The sequence below is a fragment of the Diabrotica undecimpunctata genome, chromosome 4, assembly GCF_040954645.1.
Source record: "Diabrotica undecimpunctata isolate CICGRU chromosome 4, icDiaUnde3, whole genome shotgun sequence".
Classification (NCBI taxonomy): Eukaryota; Metazoa; Arthropoda; class Insecta; order Coleoptera; family Chrysomelidae; genus Diabrotica; species Diabrotica undecimpunctata.
Genome location: NC_092806.1, coordinates 84,377,080 through 84,402,873, shown reverse-complemented (window position 1 = coordinate 84,402,873; position 25,794 = coordinate 84,377,080). Strand labels below are relative to the sequence as shown.

The window sequence follows — 25,794 nt, the reverse complement described above, 5'->3', positions numbered from 1 at the left end:
CTTACTAACAATACGTATGTTAGGGTCCATTCTTGTTTTGAATTATTTAAAGCAGATGCTCATATTACTTTATAGTGAAAAGTTTTTTTTTGATAACTGCTTGTTACTTTACGAATATAAGAAAACCAATGAATACCATTACAAAACAGGCGCACAAAAATTCAAAGGTTGATTTTAAAATATTTGATCAATCTATATACCAGATTCTGTCGCTATGTCGTTGAAAGTACAATTACTATATTTCTGAAAGAAACATGCAAAGAATTCAAAAAATATATTTTCGACGAACTAGCTTATAAAAGGAGCATGTGTACTTTAAACATGTAATCATTAAATTAATATTTACCTTTTCGCCAGACATTCATTGATTATGTCTCAAATTTATTACGATGGTATAAATATTTTTTACTATGGTATATGAAACCTTCGAATTTTTGAGCATAAGTACTGGTCGTACTGGTCGTTGGTTTTCTTTTATTCTAAAAATAACAAACCATTCTCTACTGTGTTTACTAAAATTAGTTAGTGAAATATATACTTACGGTTAACTCCTGTAAATATTGAGGATTCATCAGATTCGGATTAAAAGCATGGCACAAAAATGCATCCAATTCATGTCGGCGCATAATGGGTTTCTCCTGTGACATGACATATCTTAAAACACACGCCATGATCAACATATGCTGTGGAACATAAGCTGTATTAAGAATAAGTGGCGTATCAGAATTAAGGCAAGATAACAAGGCACGCATTCTGCGTCGTTTGTCGTCCACGGAGGGACCAAACCAGAGTCTCTGAAGGGTGGGAACTGCCCACGGGAGCGGTTCGGCTTTCACCTCTTCGGCATGCTGGTACGGGTTCGAACGGCTATAGATCCATTCTTTAACGATAATTTCTGGTTGAGCAGCGTTCTCTGGAAGTTCGCCTGCTTCTAAAGTAACGATATATTGGTTAATAATGAAATTATAATCAACATTATTTTATTTATTTTTGTTAAGCAAGAAAAATCCGCTAACTCTGGTTGTAATCCCTGTAAAAGGGAATAATCCCAGAATGAAAAAAAAAATGTTACTGCGAGTTTATAGTAAAATAAAGGTAAAAGGTATCGGCATAGCACTAAACAAAGGAAAAAATATATAATAAAATAATTTAGAAAAGGAGCATATTAACTTGGGAAGGATCACTACAGGAGCAATGCGACCAATTTGTGGCAATAATGCCAGAAGACTCTGAGGTTTCCAGAGCAACAACTAACACATATGATATATTTTATATTTTTTTCCTTTGTTGCGAGCTATGCTCGCATTAACCTTTTTTTTGTTGTTTAAAACGTTCTAAATTTGGTATTCCTTTTCCCAGGTAGCTTAGCTTCCTCCGTGGATGTGTTAGTTGTTGCTCTGTAAACCTCAGAGTCTTCTAGCATTATTGCCACAAATTGGTCGCATTGCTTCTCTAGTGATCCTTTCCCAAGTTAATATGCTCCTTTTCTAACTTCGCTGCACCGTACTGAAGACGACCAATAGTCAGAAATACGTATATACGGTTGCCTTCCATCTTATACATATATTTTATTATATTTTTTTTGCGAGCTATGCCGATACCTTTTATCTTATATATATATATATATATATATATATATATATATATATATATATATATATATATATATATATATATATATATATATATATATATATATATATATATATATATATATATATTGTAGCGTGATTAAATAAAACGAGCGGTTCGAATTTATATACATATATTTATTTATAAGTTTACAGTTCGGTACTCTCTTATCAACTAACTCTACTTCTAACATTCTTACCTATATATACTACAGTTACTGGTTTCGAGAATATTCTGGCGTTGTCCCACCTCTAATTCGCCTACGTGACCGGTTATTCTCTCTTGCACTCGATACGCCGCGAACTTTCGAGAGTATTAGAGATGCAATGCAACCGTTACCTGGGCCATGCCAAAAGTATGTTCGTAACACTGCTCCCCTCTTAAATCTGATCGTCCCGATCAGCAACTCCGGTAGGCACAGCATGGCGGAATCTACAGGACTCTCCAGCTCTGCATGAACCCTTTAGAAAGAAATAACAGTCTACTGACTTTGAAGGATACGATCCCATCGGGTTAATGCAACACACAGTAATTCGTACGCCGGTGTCTCGGAAGATCACTTCAAGCATGCTTCTGACAATCTTCCAGTCCAGATTATCTAGTGCATGGCCTATCTTGGGTAAGGCCAAATTCTTGATGTCGTAATTGCACACAATTTTCTTCAAATTAGTTAGAGCACGCCATATATCCTCGTAGCTTGCCCTGTCTGTATAAGACTTCCTGGTCACCATATACAGCAAAGATCGGGAACCATCTTCTAATCTCAGTACTCTTCCAACTTTAGGCTGCTGGTTTTTTAACTCGTCCAAACGACCGAATTTCTTATAAAATACGGATGAGATCCCTTTAGTCATCTCAAGATCTTGGGCAACACAGTGGGCTAGAGAGACGTTATGCGGAACACTAAAAAGATCCTGCTGAACTTCTGTGGTCACGCCGAATCTAGCACTCTTTCTCGCTGCGTAATTTGACATAAATTCATTAAAGCTTGGTCGCCGGTCATCTTTGATCTCATGTTGAAGGGTTCGTGCTTCTTCTGTTTCATTTGAGCCAGCATATGGTGCAAGACGATTTATGTGAACTACTTTTGGTTTACCTTTCGGCAACTTCTTAATTCGGTATATTACGTCATTTATTTTCTTTTTAATTTCATATGGACCTTCCCATTGTCTTTGCAGTTTGGGAGACAAGCCTCGACGACGTTGTGGATTATAAAGCCAAACAAGATCACCTACTTCATAGCTTTCACTCTTACATCGAGAATCATATTGATCTTTCATTCTGTCACTGGCTATCTGGATGTGTTGTCGGGCAAGTTCATGAATGTTGTTCATTCTTAACTTCAGGCGGTCGACATAATCTTCGCTTGCAACATGTTCTTCGGAAGGTCTTGAGCCAAACTCTAGGTCGCAGGGTAAACGAACTTCACGACCTAACATCAGGCAGGTTGGAGTCTGGCCTGTAGTTTCATTCACGGCCGAGCGGTAGGCCATTAGGAATAAATGAATGTGCTGGTCCCAATCTCTTTGATGTTCTGATACAACTTTGGACAGGTGTTTACCCATTGTTCGGTTCATTCTCTCGACCATTCCATCTGATTGAGGATGCAGGGGTGTCGTTCTGGTCTTATTGACACCAATCAATTTACAAACGTTTTGGAAAAGGGTTGACTCGAAATTTCGCCCTTGGTCGGAGTGGATCTCCAAAGGAACACCAAATCGGCTGAAGAATTCTTTAACAAGTACCTCTGCAACGGTAGCAGCTTCTTGATTTGGTATCGCATAGGCCTCAGTCCATTTCGTAAAATAATCCATGGCTACCAGGATATATTTATTTCCATCATTTGTCTCTGGAAGTGGACCTGCAATGTCGATTGCTACTCTTTCCATAGGACTACCAACATTGTACTGTCTCATGGGTGCCCTCTTTTTACCAGCTGGACCATTACTGGTTGCACACAGTTCACATTTCCGGCACCATCTTCTTACATCATCTTTACAGTTCACCCAATAGAACCGTTCTCGAACCTTTTGCAGAGTCTTCGTGATACCAAAGTGTCCACCTGATGCACCGTCATGCAACTGACGCAATACTTCTGACACTTTACTTTTAGGTACAATCAACTGAAGCTTAGTTTCTGTACCATCATCGTTCTCAAAGGTTCTATACAGAAGATCATCTTTCAGCACTAGGCAATTCCATTGGCTCCAGTAACACTTGACTTCTGGACTACATGCACTAATGTCTTGCCAAGAAGGTCTCTCACTTCGACGCATCCAATCCAATACTCTTTTTATACATGGATCATCTGCTTGAGCGTCTTGTAGCTGTTGAGGCTGCCATTGCTCATTAATGACGGTGGTTCGTCTCACGGGGCAAAGTCGTTCTTCTAATTTAAGACAGTGATTACAATTTGCACTGCACGGCCTTCTCGAAAGGGCATCAGCATTTGAATGAACTCTGCCAGCCCTGTGTTCGATCTCGTAATCATATTCTTGTAATCGTTCTAACCATCTTGCCATCTGGCCCTCTGGATTACGAAATTGTAGGAGCCATTTTAGAGCAGCGTGATCCGTGCGAAGAAGAAACTTTCTGCCATACAAGTATTTATGGAAATGCTCACAAGCCTTCACTACGCCTAGCAATTCTCTTCTGGTAACGCAATAGTTTCTTTCTGGTTTTGACAAGACTTTGCTAAAGTAAGCGATGACTTTCTCCTGTCCATCTTGGATTTGGGAAAGAACAGCTCCTATTGCACTGTTGCTTGCATCGGTGTCCAACACAAATTTTCCTGCCTGTCTAGGGTAGCTTAAAATCGGTGCGCTGATCAGAGCCATTTGTAAGTGTTCAAAAGCTCTTTGACACTCTTCGCTCCATGTATATTCTTTGCCTTCTTCTGTCAACTTTGTTAATGGCTTGGAGATATTGGCAAATCCTTTGACAAAACGGCGGTAATATGTACATAGGCCAAGAAAACTTCTAATTTCGTGTTTATCTCTTGGTACTGGCCAATCCTTAATTGCTGCAAGTTTTTCAGGATCAGCTGTTACACCATTACTTGCTACAGTATGTCCCAAGTACTTCACTTCTCGTCGAAACAAGTGACATTTCTTCGGACTCAACTTCAGATTCGCTGCCCGCAATCGTTGAAAGACTTCTGTTAGATTATTGGCATGTTCATCGAAGGATCTTCCAACTACAATTACATCATCCAAATAAACCAGGCATGTTTTCCATGTTAGACCTCTTAAAACTGCATCCATTAATCTTTCAAATGTGGCCGGGGCATTACATAAACCAAAGGGCATAACTGTGAACTGCCAAAGCCCTGATCCTATCGAGAATGCGGTTTTTTCACGATCAGCTGGCTCCATGTCTACTTGCCAATATCCACTTTTCAGATCGAGTGTGGAGAACCAACGAGAACCAGAAAGTGTATCCAAAGTATCGTCTATTCTGGGCAAAGGATAACTATCTTTTTTAGTTACTGCATTGAGCTGTCGGTAGTCAATACAAAAACGTGTTGAACCATCTTTCTTCTTTACTAGGACTACTGGTGATGTCCATGGACTGTTTGATGGTTCAATTACCCCTTGTTTGTTCATATCTTTGATGATGTCTTCGGCTTCATCTCTTTCGCAAATGGAAGTCGTCTAGGTTGTTGTCTGATTGGCTGAGCGTCTCCGGTATTAATTTTATGCTTTACTATGCTTGTTTTGCCATTATCCTTCTTATCCATGGCAAAAACATCTTGAAATTCTATCAGCATAGACTTCACTTTTTTAGTTCGTTCATCATCAAGATCTTGGCACGTTTTAATCATCGTTTCGACAAGCTCCTTTGGATACTTAGATTTCGACGGTTTCTCATTAGTATTCATGGAACAAATCGAAGCCACGGAAACACACTGTCCAATCAAAGTTCTTTTACTTAACTTAATAGCAGTTCCCTTTAAATTCATAACTCTTACAGGAACGAAATCTCGAATTCTCACCAAAGCTTTTGCCGTTAGGAACTCGGCATTATTCACATCTTCGACCATCCTTAAACTTCCCTCTCGGCAGTAACCATCAGGTCTGGTCATCAAAATTTTCTCACTATTACCGGGTATTGTTACGTCACAAGTAGTTATTAAGCTGATAACATCTTCTTGGTCTTCATGAAACGGCAACTCTTCACCACTGATCTCGAGAACTCCATCTTTGACATTCAATACAGCCCCAACTTTCCTTAGTAAATCCATCCCCAATATGAACTCATCGGAGATCTCTGCAATTAATACTGTATGTTTCACTGTGGTCTGGCCAATGGATACTGACAGATTAGCCTCGCCATATGTATTAATTATCTCACCAGTTGCTGTTCTAAGCTTTACTGTTGCAGGCAATAACTTAAGATGGCCTCGTACTACTTCTGGCCGTGCAATAGTTCTCGTTGCACCTGTATCTACCAAAAACGATCTACATTTATTATTGATACGACCCTCTATGTACAAGCTATGAATTCCACCTGAGGACGTAATGTTCACAGTTACTATGGGGGCTGTGTTTCTCGAGGTCGGCAGTTGCCCCTTGTTGTCGACCCGTTCTAGTTTTCCGACTGTTGTATCATTTTCTTGCAATTACGGCGAATATGACCTACGTCACCGCAATTCCAACATCTGGGCTCGCGTCTCTTCGGCATCGTGTTACGAACTACTTTTCGTACCATTTCTTCCAGACGTTCATCGTTTGGTTCGTCGCCTTCTTCGATGGTTCTTACTCGATGGCTCCGTGAAGTTTGACTAGCTGTTTCATGTTCCAAGGCAATAGCGAGCGCTTCATCCAGAACTTTTGGTCTTGCTAGTCGTAAAGCTTTCTGTAATTCACTTTCTTTTAACCCATTGACGAAGGTATCTACAGCAATTTCTTCCAAAATGTTGTCTGGTACTTCCGGATAAGCCAACCGCACTATACGAGCAACATCTGCTTCAAACTCTTGTAAATTTTCACTTGCTCGTTGAATTCTACTTCTTAGTTGCGCCTTGTAGACTTGTTGTAGATGGGCATCTCCGTAACGTTTGTCTAGTCGAGTGAACAAGGTCTGGTAACATTTTTCTTGACCCTTAGGAATCGATCTTAGGATATCTGCAGCATCACCTCGTAAAGCAGCAGTCAAGGAAACAGCTTTTTCTTGTTCTGTCCAATGATTGGCTGTCGCAATAGCTTCAAATTGTCTAAGGTATATGGACCAAGAGGACTTTCCATCAAATGGTGGCAATTTGAATCTCATATGATGTGTCATTTCGTCTCTGGCTGATTCTTCTTTTACTACCGGATCTAAAGCTACTGTATTAACTGGTGGTAGCACTTTTGTATTAGTTATCATGCTCTCTAACTGTTTGATCTTCTCTTCTACTTTATCGAATGTTTTTGTGACTTCTTCAAATTTGTCATTGTTTTGATTACATACTTCGTCGAATCTTCTAGACATATTTTCGAATTTCTCGTCGTTTTGTCTAGCTATTTCTTTAATAGTTTGAGACGTTTCATTGAATCTTTCATCATTCTTTCGAGAAGATTCTTCAATCATTTGAGACGTTTCATTGAATCTTTCATCATTCTTTCGAGAGGATTCTTCAATTTTTTGCGAAGTTACTTCAATCATTTGAGACGTTTCATCGAATCTTTTGGAAACAGTCTCGAATTTTCCATCAATTATTTTAGTTAAAACGGCTTCGTCTGCTGACTGAAACTGGAATGTCTCTGGGTCTTCTCCATTTTTGTTGAGAACAGTCTTCAGTCGTTCTTGGAGTGTCTTCTTGGACCCACTGCAGTCTTCATCGCGTTCTTCTAGCTGCTCACGCAACTGTTTTACTGAAAGTTCTACTAGCAGCATCTTTGGTCAGGCACACACGTACTTTTTAAATGTTCTTTTATATAAAGATCACTACGCGGATGTTCCCGACGAATAATACTTTTCAAGTTCAAAAGTCTTTTTCAAAAGTCACTGCTGAATTTATTTGCAAATCTCACACCGTAACACCACTGTAGCGTGATTAAATAAAACGAGCGGTTCGAATTTATATACATATATTTATTTATAAGTTTACAGTTCGGTACTCTCTTATCAACTAACTCTACTTCTAACATTCTTACCTATATATACTACAGTTACTGGTTTCGAGAATATTCTGGCGTTGTCCCACCTCTAATTCGCCTACGTGACCGGTTATTCTCTCTTGCACTCGATACGCCGCGAACTTTCGAGAGTATTAGAGATGCAATGCAACCGTTACCTGGGCCATGCCAAAAGTATGTTCGTAACAATATATATATATATATATATATATATATATACTAAAGATCACTCGACGAGTGGTGGGTTTTTCGGTCAAAGTGGAGAAATAAAAGACAAAGAAGGTGGCTACTTCATCTATTTATTAAAGACGTTTCGCTTTTTAATCAAGAAGCATCATCAGTTCATCTAAAAAGAACAATATGAAAAACTAAACATCCATGGAAAAGTTATAAGTGAGTTACCTTAAAAAGATATGTAGCAGTCAAAGATATAAAATGTGTAAAGAAGCTTATGATAATGGACATTAAATATTATGTTGTATAGACAATTAATTGAACTGAATACAGTTTACAAATTAACTCAACTTAGCACAGCAAAAGACATGTGGTAATGGTATATGTATACAAAAAAAATTTTAAAAAATATGTGAAAAACTTAAGTAAAAAACATTAATTTATAGAGAACCAAAAAGATCATATGATGCACTTCCAACAGTATATAATTATTTAAATTTGATCTTAACTTTAAGTAACATTATTAATATTGAATTAGAGATATTTAAAAAAATATATATATAATGAAGTTACCACTCTTAAGCTTCTCAGTCGCTGTCGGTGAAATGCGATAGGAATTTAGGTACCACGCCGAACGAGAAAAGACAGTAAACTTGAGGTCAAAAATTTGACAGAACAGCAAGGCATTTTTTAAAAAGTTAATGTTGTGGCAGAATAGCCAGCAACAGGTGAAGATTGATTCAACCTCCATCAGTCCAAGGTTCATACATTTCGAACTGAGAATAATATAGATTCTATGAATCTATTTTATTATAAAATTTTATTAAATTATTTAAGCAGAAACAATTACTTAAATATGTAAAAGTAACATTGACAAAATAATCCATAAAATGTAAGTTGAATAAATCTAAGTAAGTAAAGTAAGAAATTATTTTATTTTATTTGAAATTATTTAATATGAAAATATGATAGAAACTACACCTTAGGGGACAATTTTTAAAGTAAACAACATATTAAGCCTAATTCTGCAATATTAATGCATGATAAATTTGGCTCAAGTTACTAATGTCCGTTCTCTTATTGAGAGCGTTAGGGTGTTTAAGTATTGAACACATTTCCAAAAACTGTCTTTTAACGATATTGCGTTCATTGCCAAGAATCTTAACTTCATTAAAGTCCACTTTGTGTTTAGTGTTAATAGCATGCTGGGCAAGAGCACAAGTATGCTTAGATAAGTTGATCTAAGTCGTAAGACGCCCTCTCAGTGATCTCCCTGTCTGCCCGATGTAGCATGAGTCACACTCAGCACAAGGTATGTGATAGATGACATTATTGTCAATGATATACGTGAAAACAAAAAACCTGTATTCTGTAAATCTGTATCAAGCGTATTTTCAAGAATAACATAAACTACTGCTTCTGCAATTATTGGAAGAACACTGTCATTTTTGACTGCTTTAAATTTTCCAGTATTCTATCTATCATATTTTCTAAAGAAGTGAAACAGTTTTATGCTTCTTCATTTGCGTTATGTCTTTGGATAAAGTTTCTGACAACCTTTAAAACACTTTGAACATCTTGTCTATTAGGACCTATATTAGGTGTGAATGGCCAACCCCCTACAATACAATGACACTTGTAAATCCTAAATTGTAAATTTCCAAATAAGAATCATAAATTGTAAGAAGTTTATTGCGGGCGGCGCAGTTAAAAAGGGTATTTATTTATAGCTACGGCCAAAACGTAAAAAACACGTTTTTCAATCTTATTTTATCTCGTTATAACCAAATTTATCTCGCTATAGAGGGTTATAGTTCAATATAAATTTCACGGGACATCTAATGTACCTCGTTATAAGCGAAACCTCGTAATAACCGTGTTCGTTATAGAGGGAGTATACTGTATCATCAATGTAGTGAATTACAAAATGTTCATATTGATCCAAAATATCATGAAGACATCTACATAGAGCACTGCAAGATGATTAAAGTCCAAATGGCACTACTTTGAATTGATATACTACTCCATCTATCTGAAATCCCGTATACTGTCTACTTTTTCATTCTAGAGGTTTTAACCAGAAACTATGATGTAAATCGATTTTAGTGAAAAATGACATTCCAGTAATTCTTCCTAGTATTCCACCTATACTCATTGGTGCTTCAAATTGATTTTCCTTGTTAATATTCCCTGCATCCAAACATAACTTGATTTCACCTGATCTTTTACGTACTACTACATACTATAAAAGGGTTTATAAAATGTGTATCTGCCTTTTCAATGATTCCATCTTCTAACATATTCTTAATCATTCTGTTTACTTCTTCTCTGTATTTATATGGTATTGGGTATGATTTTGTTTTAAAATCTTTTTCTTCTTTAACTTTTATACTATGGATATAATTTTGTGCAATTCTATTTTCTTTAAGTCCCTTGTGTTGCTGCAATATGGAAATGACTATTGATTTATATTGTTCAGGGCAACTTAAACCTTTTATCGTACCTTCTTCTTTACAAATAAAATTATTTTTCATTATGCAATCATTATTCCTTGCTTCCAATTTTACGCACTCCACTTCGTAGGCATCCTTCTGCTTGAAATTTCAATTCCTTAAATATTCACTACAATTATTCTTTACATTCTTTTGGTACATTCCATAAACATCATTACTTTCTTTTAATAATATCCTATCAACTCTAATTCCTTCTTCCACCTCATCTTTCTGCATAAACTTAATTCATTGCCCTTCCAAAGTTCCCATTTTTTCTTCAAAATCTATCTTTACTTTCTTCTTTTCCAATTCGTCATTTCCCATTAATATATCAACACATAAGTCCTTGACAACAAATCCTTGCATATTAATTTTTTTATTAAGAATATTAATTTTAAAATTGGCTAGTTTACTAATTTCTCCCAACTTCTTATTATATGTACCATCAATTTTAATTTTTGGAATCTTTATTATATCTGATAGTTTTAATGTATTAAAAATAAAATTTTCCGAGACTAAAGTACTTTCCGAACCAGTATCTATCATAACCTTAATCATTTTATTTTTGGACATAGCATTTATATAAATTAAATTAATAGATTCAATAATTGTATCTTCATCTAAAGAAATAAATTCAGAAGGTTTTTCATAATGACAATGGCCCATCTTGTAATTCAGAAAGTTTACTGAACAAAATTTGGATTGTTAGAATTGTCAGATTGTGTCTGACCACTTGGATCTAATGCCCTGTGTCTTTCACTACTTTGACTTCTATTCATATTTTCTTGCCTTGTACTATTTCGTTCACTATCTTCGCAGCTTCTATTCCTTCGTACATAATTTACCTGTCTGTTGTAATTAGGTAGTTCTGTATTTCTCTTATTGTTAAAATCTTGTCTATTATAATTAGTATTGTTATTAAAATTTTGCAAATTATTATCATATCTATTATTATTATATGATTGTCTATATTGTTGATTATTATTATTATTATATTGAAATCTATTATCGTTTTTTCTATTATTATTATGATTCATCCTAATATTATTGTTATCATTACTACCTGCCATATTACCTCTTTGTATTCTTTGAATAAAATTAATAAAACTCTCTATTGTTTGAATAATTTGTACGGTTACTGTTTGCACAACATCGGCATCAAAATGTCTAGAAACATTTAAGACTGTTTCATCTTCTCTAAGTAGTGGTTCTAAATATTTTGCAACAGTTATCAATTTTAAAGCATAATCTATCATATTTGATCTTAAATTGCGATTATACTTTCCAAAATATAGAACTTCCCTCAATTTAGCTTGCTCTAATTCACCCCAATAATAATTTAAAAATTTATTTTCAAATGTTTGAAAATTATGCAAATCATTTTCAATACTGGCAAACCAAGTTGCCGCATTGTCACTTAGTGTCATTCTAATATAATCTTTAATATCATTAATATTATTCACTAATCTTAATTTATGTTTTAAACTATTTATGTATACTCTAGGATGCAAATTTTTTATATTACCAGAGAATTTAATCCCAGTCTCATTTGTTAAATTCAAGTAAGGTCTCTCTATGTCTCTCATTTGTGAAATATCATCTATTCTCTGTTCCACATTTCTTATTTGATTATTATTTGTTTGGATATTTTGTTGCATATCGTCTAATTTTTCTTCTGTCTTTCTCCTGTCTTCGTTAATTTTTGCTTCTAAGTTACATTTCTGCAACTCTATTTTCTGTTGTATATCTATCTTATTATCTTGAATAATCCTATTTACTTCTTTCCTCTCATTTTCTATCCTTTTCTTGTAGTCATGCCGTATATCTTTTATTTCATTTGCTATTTTTTTCTCTGCAGCACCAAGTTTTTTATCTACTTGTTTCACAATTTTATTATTATTGTCTTCTATTTTCTTTTCTAATATTCTATAATTCTCTTCAAATTTCTGTTAAATTTTTTCATGTCTTCTTTGACTTCTTTCGAATTCTCTTCCATTTTTTTTATGTCTTTTCTCAATTCTTTTCAATTCTCTTCCATTGTCTTATTCATCTGCATCATTAATGACATCAAAGCTGCCATATTGACATTTTCCTCTCTTTCTTGATTCATTTTTGCAATATCTTGTGGAACTTGAACTAAACTCTCCTCTTGTACAGCTTGTTTTTCTACTTCCACATCTTCATTATTTTTGCTTCTTAGACCTTTCTTTCCTTGAGACATTTTGAGACTTTACTTGATCAAATATAATTAAAAAATAAAATCTATAATTTTTTTTCTAATGAAAATTAATTTAATTATATGAGAGCACTTATCTTCCCAATCTAATTCTTTTTAATAGAGAGCCCCGCGATGGGCGCCAAATTGTTATGATATGTTGTTTGATTGTATTATGAGCAATGAGTATTTTAAAATAATATATATAGGGTTTTTGTCGCGGATCTCAAAGAATTATGAGCAATGAGTATTTTAAAATAATATATATAGGGTTTTTGTCGCGGATCTCAAAGAATTAGTTTGTAAGTATGTTCTTTTAAAATTATCTTTATTACAATTATCAGAAAACAAACATATATATCTAATTCATACAATATTTAAATATAAATTTGAAACAAATTATCTTTAAACTGAAGTTCTTATTATATATATATATATATATATATATATATATATATATATATATATATATATATATATATATATAGAAGTAATTATTTCGACCAAAAATAAAAATAAACTGACACTGGACAGTTAAGTAACATATATTGTAACATATTGAACAAAATTTATAAATATTAAAAATAGCCAACATTCATCTTAATAACAACTAACCTTAATAATTCATCAAATAAATATTATTCTTCTAACTTTTCTTTTATTGTTATTTTTATTTTTACATTTGAAATAATTTTAATTTTTTATCGTATAGCTGTAACGAACGTGCTTAAGACAATTTAATCTTGACATTCAATATTTCAAACACTTCAATGTCAGTTTTTATTTGCGAAATCTTTTAAATTCTGTGAGTGTTTTAAAATGTATTTGTACGCCATTTTTTGTAATGTTCAAATTGTTTTTAGTTTACTCCTGAGGAAGCTTTTAAATAAATGGCGAAATATTGAGTAATTTAGAAAAAAGAAAGATTTTTATTACAGACCACTTTACCCGATAATTTGAACGTATTTATATATATATATATATATATATATATATATATATATATATATATATATATATATATAATCAATAACCCTTCTACCCTAAGGTGTTGGATGAAAGTTCTTATTACAATAATTAAATAATACTAACAAAATTTGGTACCTTTCTGTCACTGAATGCCTAAATGAAATTGTTTTCCAAAATAAAGTTTTTAATCGCCACTCAATGTCTCAGTTATCAGCCTCTGTTTATCCTTCTTTTTATAAAATTGCTTTCCAAAATAGACCACAATATTTCAATTATCAACTTCCACCATTTCAAATTATTTTTCTTCTTATTAAAATTTATACTTGAGTTTTTGTAAAATATTATTTCTTCTTTATTGTGCTTGACTTTTACTATTAATAATTTATATATTATTGTTTGTTTGATTTCTTTTCTATGAAAATTTAACAAAAACTTGACTTTTTTAAAAAGAATTTGTGACAGTTCTCTTTTCTCAAAAATTAATCCCCCCACGCTCAAAGTGACAGCGTATTTATAGATATTTCAATGCTCGCGAAAATTCTCGAACGAAAAGAAGTTAGATTCTTTCTATTTTGATATATTAGACTTTTTGAGGTTTTATTTTTAAACTTCTAAAACGTTCTTTTTTTTCTATTTCGAAGTTTTATCGGAATTTAGGCTTTTCAGATCAGAATGAGAACATTTATATAAATTAAACATCTTAAATTAGTAAATAACATTATTTTAATCCATAATTATTATTTCAAATGTCCACTTTCTGTTCAACTTCACCTGGATTCACTGTCCCTTTCATTCACTGATCTGATTCTGATCACTTTCATTCGCAAAATGTCCCAATATAACAAATTTACTCATCTTAATCTATTTATAACATCATAACTATCAAAATAACCAAATACATTGCAAAATAAGAACTTTTAAACAAACTATTATGCTAATTTTTTTAAGGATGCCCTCATATAAATACTTTTTATAATATTCTCTAGTATATAACTCATAAATTACTTCTTTAATCGCCATTTAAGTTCGTTCTAGGTTTCTAAACATTTTGATTACCTACACCTACTAAACAACACAGTTTATTAGGGTTGCAGTCAGAAAATTGGCCGGGATGTTAATGAAACACTCATATGACTTTTGTCTAGCTTTCGGAATGGTTTTATTCCTTTTTCAAGACACTGTAATAAGAAAAAAAATGTAAATATTTATAAAATATCACAAATCTTCAGTGCAACTTACTAGTCGTTGAGATTATTTGTAAAAGCATAGACACTCATCATTAATAACACACATATAAAATATAAAATGGTGGACAAAATACATTTTAAAATTATTTAAAATTTAGGTACAGATAGTAAAAATTTTGTTTGTCATCTTTAACTGTGTGTTTTAACTCTGACACATAGAGAACAAAAAGAAAAAATCCTATGATTAAAAAGTAATTAAGTAATTAAGTACACCTAATTACTTTTTAATCATAGGATTTTTTCTTTTTGTTCTCTATGTGTCAGAGTTAAAACACACCAGTAAAAGATGACAAACAAAATTTTTAATATCTGTACCTAAATTTTAGAGAATTTTGAAATGTATTTTGTCCACTATTTTATATTTTATATGTGTGTTATTAATGTTGAGTGTCTATGCTTTTACAAATAATCTCAACGACTATAGAAAATGTCACACTGAGAGTGCAGTACGGGTAAGATACGGCAATGCTTTTCTTATGGAGAATAAACGCGCAGGGTTGTCGGTTTTCTCCAGCTGTTGATTGCTCATTGTCTCACAGGACCGGCTTGGATAAAATGCATCTGCCGGCAGTACGAGTAAAATATTTTATATCATGTATACGTATACAGTAGAATAAAAAGGCATTGATGAGTTATTGACAACGAAAACTATGAATTTTGCATATAAAACGTCAACATGAGATATACAATTGAATCATATTCATAAGAGTAACATTTGAACACCTCTTTACAAGAACAACATACAATAACTGTAGTTTTAATGTTTTACATAAAATAGAAAAAACCCACATAATTTCTAGGAAAGAATTTGGAAACTTGAAAATTATATTATTTATAGATATTATATATAATATTCAAATTTCCAATTCTTTCATAGAAATTAGATTTTTTCTATTGTATGTAAAATATTAAAAATACAGTTATGTTGTTTCTATAAATAGGTCATCATTTCTTTTGTAAAACTTCTACTACAAATTACCATCATTAACATAATCACCTAAATATGGTTTTTTTTTTTTGGGCTTAGACTTATCGTCATACAGCCAGACACAAAGGACTAAGACAGTCATCATTATAATTATTTACCTAAATGCCCTATCAAAATAAAAGACTATTACATCGATATAGGAGAACAGGGATACACTCTTCTCGCCTAGGGACCTATCAAGGCATTTATTTATATAAGACACAACAACACTAGGTCACGGAGAGGAGGAAGTTATACAAATGGTTTAAAACAAAGGTAACAAGATTAACTAAATAATTTTTAGAGAATTATAATGATAATTTGCTGTCTTTTAAAAATTGAATTAAGGAGTTGTAAATATCTACAGAGCCAAGTGATAATAAATATAGTATATTCCAAGGAGCTGCTATTTTTATATTTTATTATATTATATTTTATTATATTTTAATAAATCATTTATAAGTTTGGATGAGTACACTCTGTTTTTAGAACAACCAAAAAATATATGATCTAAATCACTTTCCTCTCCACAATGCTCACATTTGTCATCATCCAAAACCTTTATTTTAAATAAGTGCTTTGGATAACATGCGTGTCCGAAACGTATTCTAATAATGGAGGTTATGTGCCTCCTGGAAGCTCTAAAAGACTTGTACCAAGGAAATTTGGGAATATCTGGCTGAATTATCGAGTATCTATTTTGGTTCACAAAAGAGTATTCCTTCCACTGGTAGCTCCACTCTCGAAGCAATGTTAACTTGCAAGAAACAATACTGTCAGAAAGCGTTACTTTATGTAGAATACCAGTATCGGATAAAATGCTTTCTTTGGCTAATAAGTCGACATATTCATTATGTTCAAATCCTGCATGTGCTTTAATCCAGAGAAAATGTACATTGATTCCTTTAGTTAAAAGAGTTTGAATAATATGTTTAATTCTATAAATGTATGGGCAGTCTTGTAAGTTAGGTGGTCCATATTTACCAATGGATTTTAACACTGCTAAGGAGTCCGACAGAATTAGAATATGGGCAAACTCAACTTCAGCTACATATAATAAAGCTTCATATATTGCAATAGCCTCTGCTGTATAAATCGAAGTTTCCGGGTTCAGTTTGAATTTCTTTTCTATATGTTCCGATGGTATAAAAAAAGCGCATCCGGTTCCATCTGGAGATTTAGACGCATCTGTATATAGAGTTATTGCCTCTTTGTATTTGCTTGTTAAAGATAGAACAATATTTTTATTTAAATATATATTTTCACTATAATTTGGTACAATAATATCTGTATGTAAAAAGAAAGAAGAGTAATTTTTGAATATATAGTTCGTTCTATCTATATTTTTTAAAAGTGTTATATTTTGATTATACGCTTCGCAAAGTAAGGGAGATTTCTTTTTTTGCCAATATTTATTTGTCAGGTCATGGCAATTCAAAGTGACTATCTTTTCGTATAGAGATGAGTTCAGTAAGTATACTTTCATTAAATATTTTTTGGACAAAAACCTTCGTCTTATATTTAAAGGAGGTTCTAAGGCTTCCAAATATAAAGCTTGTACTGGAGTGGATCTCATGGCTCCTAAACATATTCGTAAGGCTGAGTTCTGTAAAACGTTGATTTTGTTTAGTAGTACATTACTTGCTGATCCATACAAAACACTTCCGTAATCCAAAATAGATCGTATGTAAGCTTTGTAAAATAATAAACTTACTTCAACATCCGATCCCCACCAAGTTTTATTAATTGATTTAAGAAAGTTTAATCCCTTATTGCATCTGTTCAACATGTCATCAATATGTAACTTCCAGGTCAATTTCTGGTCGAGTATCATTCCCAGATATTTAATTGTGTACTAGCATTAGGAAAGTTATGTCTGGTAAATAAACAAACTTGTGATTTACTGCAGGATAATTCGAAACCATTTTCTATAAACCATTTTTTATGGAATCCGTACACTTCATTCAGGTTTTCAATGGATTGCTGATATTTTTTGTGTTCTGTGTACAAACAGAAATCATCAGCATATTGTACAATATTAAATGCAATATTAGTAATAGTGATGTTGTGTAGATCTGCTGTGTAAATGTTAAACAAAATAGGACTCAAAACGGAGCCCTGAGGTAATCCTTTGTTATTAAGTCTAGGTCCTATAAGAGTATGATTGTCTTTTAAATAAATTATCCTATTTGTGTACAAGTTCACAACGTTAGAAGCAAACTGCGCTGGAATATGAAAAAATTTAATCATTTTTTCTTGGAGAATTGTAAGAGATACCGAGTCGTAAGCACCTTCGATGTCTAAAAATAAAGCAGGTACATAACTGTTAGTGGAAAAACTATTCTGAATGTCTACAACAAGTGTTGTTAAGGAATCTAAGGTTCCATAACCTTTCTTAAAGCCATGTTGGTTAGCGGGTAAGGGACTTTGATCCCTTAGCCACCAATCTAACCTAATTTTAATCATCCGTTCAAGAGTCTTCAATATACATGATAATAATGATATAGGTCGGTAAGCTTCAGCTAATTTAGGGTTTTTTCCCGGTTTGGGAATAGGGACAACTATAATACGCTTAAAATCGATTATGCCTTTACCCTCAATAATTATCTGGTTAAATATATTCAAAAGTAATTCTTTTGCGTTATCTGGCAAATTTTGTATCATAGGATATTTGACTGCATCATATCCTGGTGAGGTACTGACGCGATTATCAAGGGCAAACTCTAATTCAGCTCTTGAAAAAGGTGTTAAGAGAAAATGATTCTGATCAGATGAGAGAGTATTAATTAGTATTGTTACGAACATGCTTTTGGCATGGCTCATATAACGGTTACAACTCTAACAAGGCATAAAGAACATTCGCGATCCATCGAGTGTGAGACAGAACAACAGGTCACGTAGGCGAATTAGAGGTGGGACAACTCCCGAATGTTCTGAAACTTAATACTTTTGGTATATATATGACGCGATGTTAGAAGTAAAGTTAGTTGATAATAGAGTACCGAACTGTAAACTTATAAATAAATATATGTATATAAATTCGAACCGCTCGTTTTATTTAATCACGCTACAGTGGTGTCACGGTGTGAGGATAGTTAATTTATTTAAAAATAAATTCAGCAGTGACTTTTGAAAAAGACTTTTGAACATTTTAAAAAAGTACGCGTGCCTGACCAAAGATGCTGCTAGTACAACTCTCAGTAAAACAGTTGCGTAAGCAGCTAGAAGAACGCGATGAAGATTGCAGCGGGTCCAAGAAGATCCTCCAAGAACGACTGAAGAATTTTCTTAACAAGAATGGAGATGACCCAGAGACATTCCATTTTCAGTCAGCAGAAGAAGCAGTTTTAATGAAGATCGAAGAGAGTTTCAGAAAAAATGATAAGAAATTTGAAAACGTCTCTCAAATGATAGAAGAATCTTCTAAAAGAGATGATAATAAATTAGAGAATGTTCCCAAAACATTCGATGAAACATTCGAAAATGTATTTAGAAGATTCGACGAGACTTCACAAATAATTAAAGAAATATGTATTCAAAACAATGAGAAATTTGAAGAAGTCTCAAGAACATTCGATAAAGTAGAAGAGAAGATCAAACAATTAGAGACCATGATAAGTAACACAAAAGTGCTACCACCAGTTAATACGGTAGCCTTAGATCCGGTAGTGAAAGAAGAATCACCGAGAGACGAAATGACACATCATATGAGATTCAAATTGCCACCATTTGATGGAAAGTCCTCTTGGTCCATATACCTTAGACAATTTGAAGCTATTGCGACAGCCAATCATTGGACAGAACAAGAAAAAGCTGTTTCCTTGACTGCTGCTTTACGAGGTGATGCTGCGGATATCCTAAGATCAATTCCTAAGGGTCAAGAAAAATGTTACCAGACCTTGTTTACTCGACTAGATAAACGTTACGGAGATGCCCATCTGCAACCAGTCTACAAAGTACAAATAAGAAGTAGAATCCAACGAGCAAGTGAGAGTTTGCAAGAATTTGAAGCAAATATTGCTCGTATAGCGCTGTTGGCCTATCCAGAGGCACCAGACAACATTTTGGAAGAAATTGCTGTAGATGCATTCGTCAATGGGTTAAGAGACATTGAACTACAGAAAGCTTTACGACTAGCAAGACCGAAAGTTTTAGATGAAGCGCTCGCTATTGCCTTAGAACATGAAACAGCTAGTCAAGTTTCACGGAGCTATCGAGTACGAACCTCTGAAGAGAGCGACGAACAAAACGAGAAACGTCTGGAGGAAATCGTACGGAAAGTAGTTCGTGACATGATGCCGAAGAGACGTGAACCCAGATGTTGGAATGGTAACGACGTAGGTCACATTCGTCGTAAATTGCAAGAAAATAATACAACAGTCAGAAAGCTAGAACAAATCAAACACAGGGCTGGAAAAAGTCATTCAAATGCTGATGCTCAGTCAAGACGGCCATACAGTGCAAATCGTAATCATTGTCTTGAATTAGAAGAACGACTTTGCCCCGTGAGACGAACCACCGTCATTAATGAGCAATGGCAGCCTCAACAGCTACAAGACGCTCAAGCAGATGATCCATGTATAAAAAGAGTGTTGGATTGGATGAGTCAAAGCGAAAAAGTGCTTGAAGTGATCTTCCGAGAAACCGGCGTACGAATTACTGTGTGTTGTATTAACCCGAAGAGATCGTGTCTTTCAAAGTCTGTAGACTGTTATTTCTTCTTGAGGGGTTCATGCAGAGCTGGAGAGTCCTGTAGATTCCGCCATCCTGGGCCTACATATATAGTTACTGATCGGAACGCTCAGATTTAAGAGGGGAGCAGTGTTACGAACATGCTTTTGGCATGGCTCATATAACGGTTACAACTCTAACAAGGCATAAAGAACATTCGCGATCCATCGAGTGTGAGACAGAACAACAGGTCACGTAGGCGAATTAGAGGTGGGACAACTCCCGAATGTTCTGGAACTTAATACTTTTGGTATATATATGACGCGATGTTAGAAGTAAAGTTAGTTGATAATAGAGTACCGAACTGTAAACTTATAAATAAATATATGTATATAAATTCGAACCGCTCGTTTTATTTAATCACGCTACAGTATTTTAGTATTTAATAAACTCCAAGCTTTCCCTATTTCATCCCCTACCCATCCTAAGGATGGGTAGGGGGTGAAAGTGCTTTTGGAAAACGAAACTACACTTCAAAATTTAGTCCGAGTTTCAACAGAGAGCATGGAGTCCCATAAGTTTAAATCCGGTGAATTATTTAACGGTTGCGCTAAACTCGTAGTGTTAAATGTGTTGTGTTTTTTACAAAATACGGAACAACTTAATGTAAGTGCTGCTGTAAGACGTACTTCGTTGATGACTGGTGTTAGCGAAAGAAGCATTTACAATTTCAAAAAAGAAAAAGAACAGAGTGGAACGTTGAAATCGCCAAAAAAACGTAAAAAACGTAAAAAACGAGTGTGTCAATCAAATTCTAGAATATTCACATATGACGAGGGTGTAAGAAGTATTCTACGGAGAATTGTTCATTGTGAATTTTTCATGAAAAATTTGCCGCAATTCTTAAAGCATATACATAACTTCATACAAGGTAATGAGAATATACAGCCCTAGTCTCTTTCTACTTTATACAGACTTCTGAAAGATATTGGATTTGTTTATAAGAAACGTGGCCGAAGAAGCATCATGGTGGAGCAAGAGGATATTATTCAGTGGCGCCATAATTATTTGAGAACTATACGACGTTTGCGAAAAGACCATTGAAATATCATATATTTGGACGAATCGTGGGTTAATGTTGGCCAATCTATAAATTACGAATGGTGCGATACTACGATACAAAACAGTCGTGATGCTTTTCTCAAAGGTTTAAGTACTGGCTTAAAAGCACCTACTAAACGAGGTCCACGCTATGTTTTATTGCATGCAGGTTTTTCAGGAGGTTTCCTTCCTGGCACACAGCGTGTTTTTCTGGCAAAGAAAAATGATGGCGACTATCACGATGAAATGGATGCCGCATATTTTGAGTCGTGGTTTAAGGAGACATTAATATCAAATTTACCAAATAATGGTCGCAGAAATGTCATTGTAATGGACAATGCATCGTACCACTCCCGTAAAGAGAGATTCCCCAACAATTCCTGGAATAAAGCTGCAATCAAGGAATGGCTAGTGGAAAAAGACTTTTTTTCGAGGAGTGTTATTTGAAATCCGAGCTATTAGAAGCAGCGCGTGCTTTTAAAGATCAATACGATAAGTATCATCTTGATGAGTATGCTTCACAACATAATGTTTATATTTTAAGGCTTCCTCCATATCACTGCGAATTGAATCCTATAGAAATGGTGTGGAACCAAGTTAAGCGATATCTAGGTACCCATAATACCACTTTTAAAAACGACGAGGTACGCCAGTTGATCGACGACAGTTTCGCACGCGTCACAGAGCAAAATTGGCGCAATTATGTCACTCATGTTGTTAAAAAAACGGAAACTGAGATGTGGACTGCGGACAACCTGCAAGATGACGTAGACCAATTGATAATACACGCGAACACAGGGGAGAGTAGCGAAAGCGAATCCGACATCTCGGATGTAGAGGACGACTTTAGTATAATTAATTGAATATCTGTGAGTAACCTCGATTATTTTACACTGTATAACCAATAAAATGCATTTACCAGTCCAATCAGAGTATGGGCTTTTCGGATATTGGGCTGGGTGCACGGAAATCGAGTTCCCGGAGGTTCCACCCTGTATATTTATAGCTATCAAGAAATGTAATTTAAAATATATTTGTTAGTTTAATAAAGTATAAATATAATATAATGTTAAATAACTTACACTATAAACCTTATACCTGCTCATCTGGTCAAGTGTGGGCAAGGAAAACCATTATCCCATATGGAATAACACAAGGTTTCGCTGAAAACTACCAGGTTGCTATGCCAAGGAACTAGGTAAACTTATGTTGTGTGTAAAAAATGCGAGACTACATTATGTTTTAACAAGGACAAAAACTGCACTTCAGATTTCCACAAAAAAAAATTTCATAGTAGGTGTTAAAATTTCGCAGTGATTCAAGTGCGCAACTTGTTTTTTTAATAACATCGCCGGGATTAAAAAATGTGTAAAGCTTTTTCGATATTCCCGTTCCTGATAATTTTTCACATATTTACAAAAGAAAAAGTTTTTCTTGGATATTGGGTTGGGTGCACGGAAATCGAGTTACCGGAGGTTCCACCCGGTATATTTATAGCTATCAAGAAATGTAATTTAAAAAAAATTGTTAGTTTAATAAAGTATACAGTTTTATAATAAAATTCTCGCTAAAAACTTAAGTCTTTTTATTCAAATTCATGCCTCTTATTTGGCTACTTGAAGGCAATTATTTTATCAATATATTATTTTATAATAAATAACAGAGCCAGGCGTAGAGATCTGGGTACGGTTCTGTGACTACCACTTGGACCTGTTTGTATCGCCAAGCACAAGGCGTGAAATCCGGCAATTGTGCATTCCTATATTAGCCGTACTGCACTCTCGGTGTGACATTTTCTATAGGCACTGAGGAAGGCTAGGGATGACTTGTGAGGAAGGCTAGGAATGACTTGTGAGGATTTTCGCCAGTTGACTCGCCGGAATGAGAGGTACATACAGGACAGCTCGATTTTCGCAGTCCTCTCAGAGTATCAATCCTATTGTCGACAAAATTTTCAGTTCTTTATAGCGAAACTTTTTTGCGATTGCTTGTCAAATCTACTTAGGAACCAATTCTTTACAAAGTTTGACTTTATTTTGATGTTTTGACACTACCCGATTTTAACTTGACCGATTGTGTCCCTTTTTTTTCGGCGTATGATACACGTTATCACTTCTCCCAATGATATGTAGATTTCGACAAATATTAAAATACTCTTTTGATCTGATCACATATTTCGTTCTATAGGCAACAAGTACATCTGTTGAGAACTTATGTAGTATATTTTATTCATCCCTTTATTTCTTTTGTTTGCGTCCAAAGTACACACCTCCTTCTCAAAAATTAATAAGTTTAGGCCTAATTTATAAAAAGCCACCATACGATTTTAGTTCTCAGTTGCCAGCTATTATTTGTTTCAATATGCATTCAGACGTGCATATTCGTAGTTAAGTTACGATCAAGAAACTCACAATTTTGTGGTATGTCACAGAGAAATGTTTACTGTATTTATTTTTGAGTTCCTTCGTAAGTTTCAGGTTAAAACTTATTTGTGCCCATTTTGTTTCACAGTTTAGCTGTATTCCGTGTCTCTTGTTCTCCTTGTCGATATTTTGTTATCTATTCAATATCTATTGTTTACCTATCTGTTTTTGATCTACATTTTCTTTCTTAAGGGGAGTTAGGAAACAAGCATTTATAGGAGAAAACTATTGATATAGATGTTTGTCAAACTGTAAGTGATGTTATATTTATTAAAGTTATTTTTATTTATTATAGACGTATATTTAAAAAATGGCTGTGATTTATTTATTAATTGTAAAAAATCTTTGTTCAAATAAAGTAATATAATGTGGATAGCTGAGTAGAACTACTCCGAATTTAAACATTATCCAAAGTGTGTACAAAAAAATTAAGTGGAGCCTCCAAATTTGAGTCTTTGGTGGTTAATAACTAAAATTTTTATAAGGTCGTTGGATAAAAAAAGGACAGGAGAAAACAGAGAGACAGTTCACACACTTCAAGACACTAAACAAATTAAAATAGTTTGGAAAATGCACTACATTGTAAATCATTTTGGAATTGGAAGAAGAGATTTTAATAAAAAAATTAAAAATTAGATCACATAATTCTAGAGGCAACATTGACTATGTCAATATGAAGAAGAAGACCTGTCACATATATCCGGAGTAGTTCTACCCAGCTAGCCACATTACATTACTTTCATTGAACAAACAATTTACCAATAAATAAATAACACACATTTTTTAAATATACCTCTATAATAAATAAAAAATGACACGTGGCACTTGGAGAGTGCCAACAGAAGTAAATATTTCTTATAGCGCGTTATTAGTATATGTAGATTAATTAAATTGTATGTCTGCTTACTACTGAATTGTTAATATTTAATAACGCCACAAATTTAAGTTCTATAAAATTCTTATCTAACAAAACACTGAAAACTTTTGTTTTCAACACTTCCTTTCACAAAATTTCTTATAATTTATTATCACTACAGCTATTTTGACAGAGAGCCTTTTCCAAATGATCTATTGTTGGTATGCGACTTATTCAATTGAAGACTATAAAGTGTAAACGCATACCAAAAATCGATCACTTAAGAAAGACACTCTGTCAAAATAGCTGTACTGATAATACATTTTGTGAAAGTGTTGAAAACATTTGTATTCAGTGTTTTTTGATAGATCAAATGAATTTCCATTAAGTAACGACGAATTCATCACTTATTTAACATTGTTATCGTCTACGCACGAAGCAAGGGTTTTTAATTTAATTTATTTCATTTTTATTCTATTTTATTTATTTTATTTGTTATTTATTTTATTTACTTTATTTATTTTATATATTTTATTTATTTGTATTATTTATTTTATTATATTCGATTCGTTTCGATTGAATTTAATTTTATTTTAGTTTATTTTATTATAATGCATTTTATTTTATACAAATATTTTAAAATCAAAATTAGCCAAATCGATCCAGCCGTTCTCGAGTTTATACAAAGTTATAAAAAAAATGACGTTTGTTAAACTTTTTAAAAAAAGTTATTAAATCAGCCACAGTATATATATATAATCATTCGTTTAAAAGTCTTAGTCAGACAAGACTTTACCGATACAGGTCGATATGATAATGCTAATTTTGAATCTTTATATGGTTTTTATATTAAACACATATAGGCCAGGGAAATAAGCAAAAAAAAGTACCCTGTTTTGGACACTATCCGGCCAGGCAAACGATAGTT

The 25,794-nt window shown here is 33.6% G+C and overlaps 1 protein-coding gene across 1 annotated transcript in view; it reads right to left on the bottom strand.

Moving 5' to 3' along the window:
* The window catches only part of LOC140438760 (uncharacterized), a 274,926-nt gene that overhangs the window by 113,264 nt on the left and 135,868 nt on the right, over window positions 1-25,794 (bottom strand). The window contains exon 9 of the mRNA XM_072528408.1: window positions 543-931. Within this exon, the coding sequence (XP_072384509.1) occupies window positions 543-931 (389 nt within the window). The remainder of the gene's footprint in view (window positions 1-542; window positions 932-25,794) is intronic.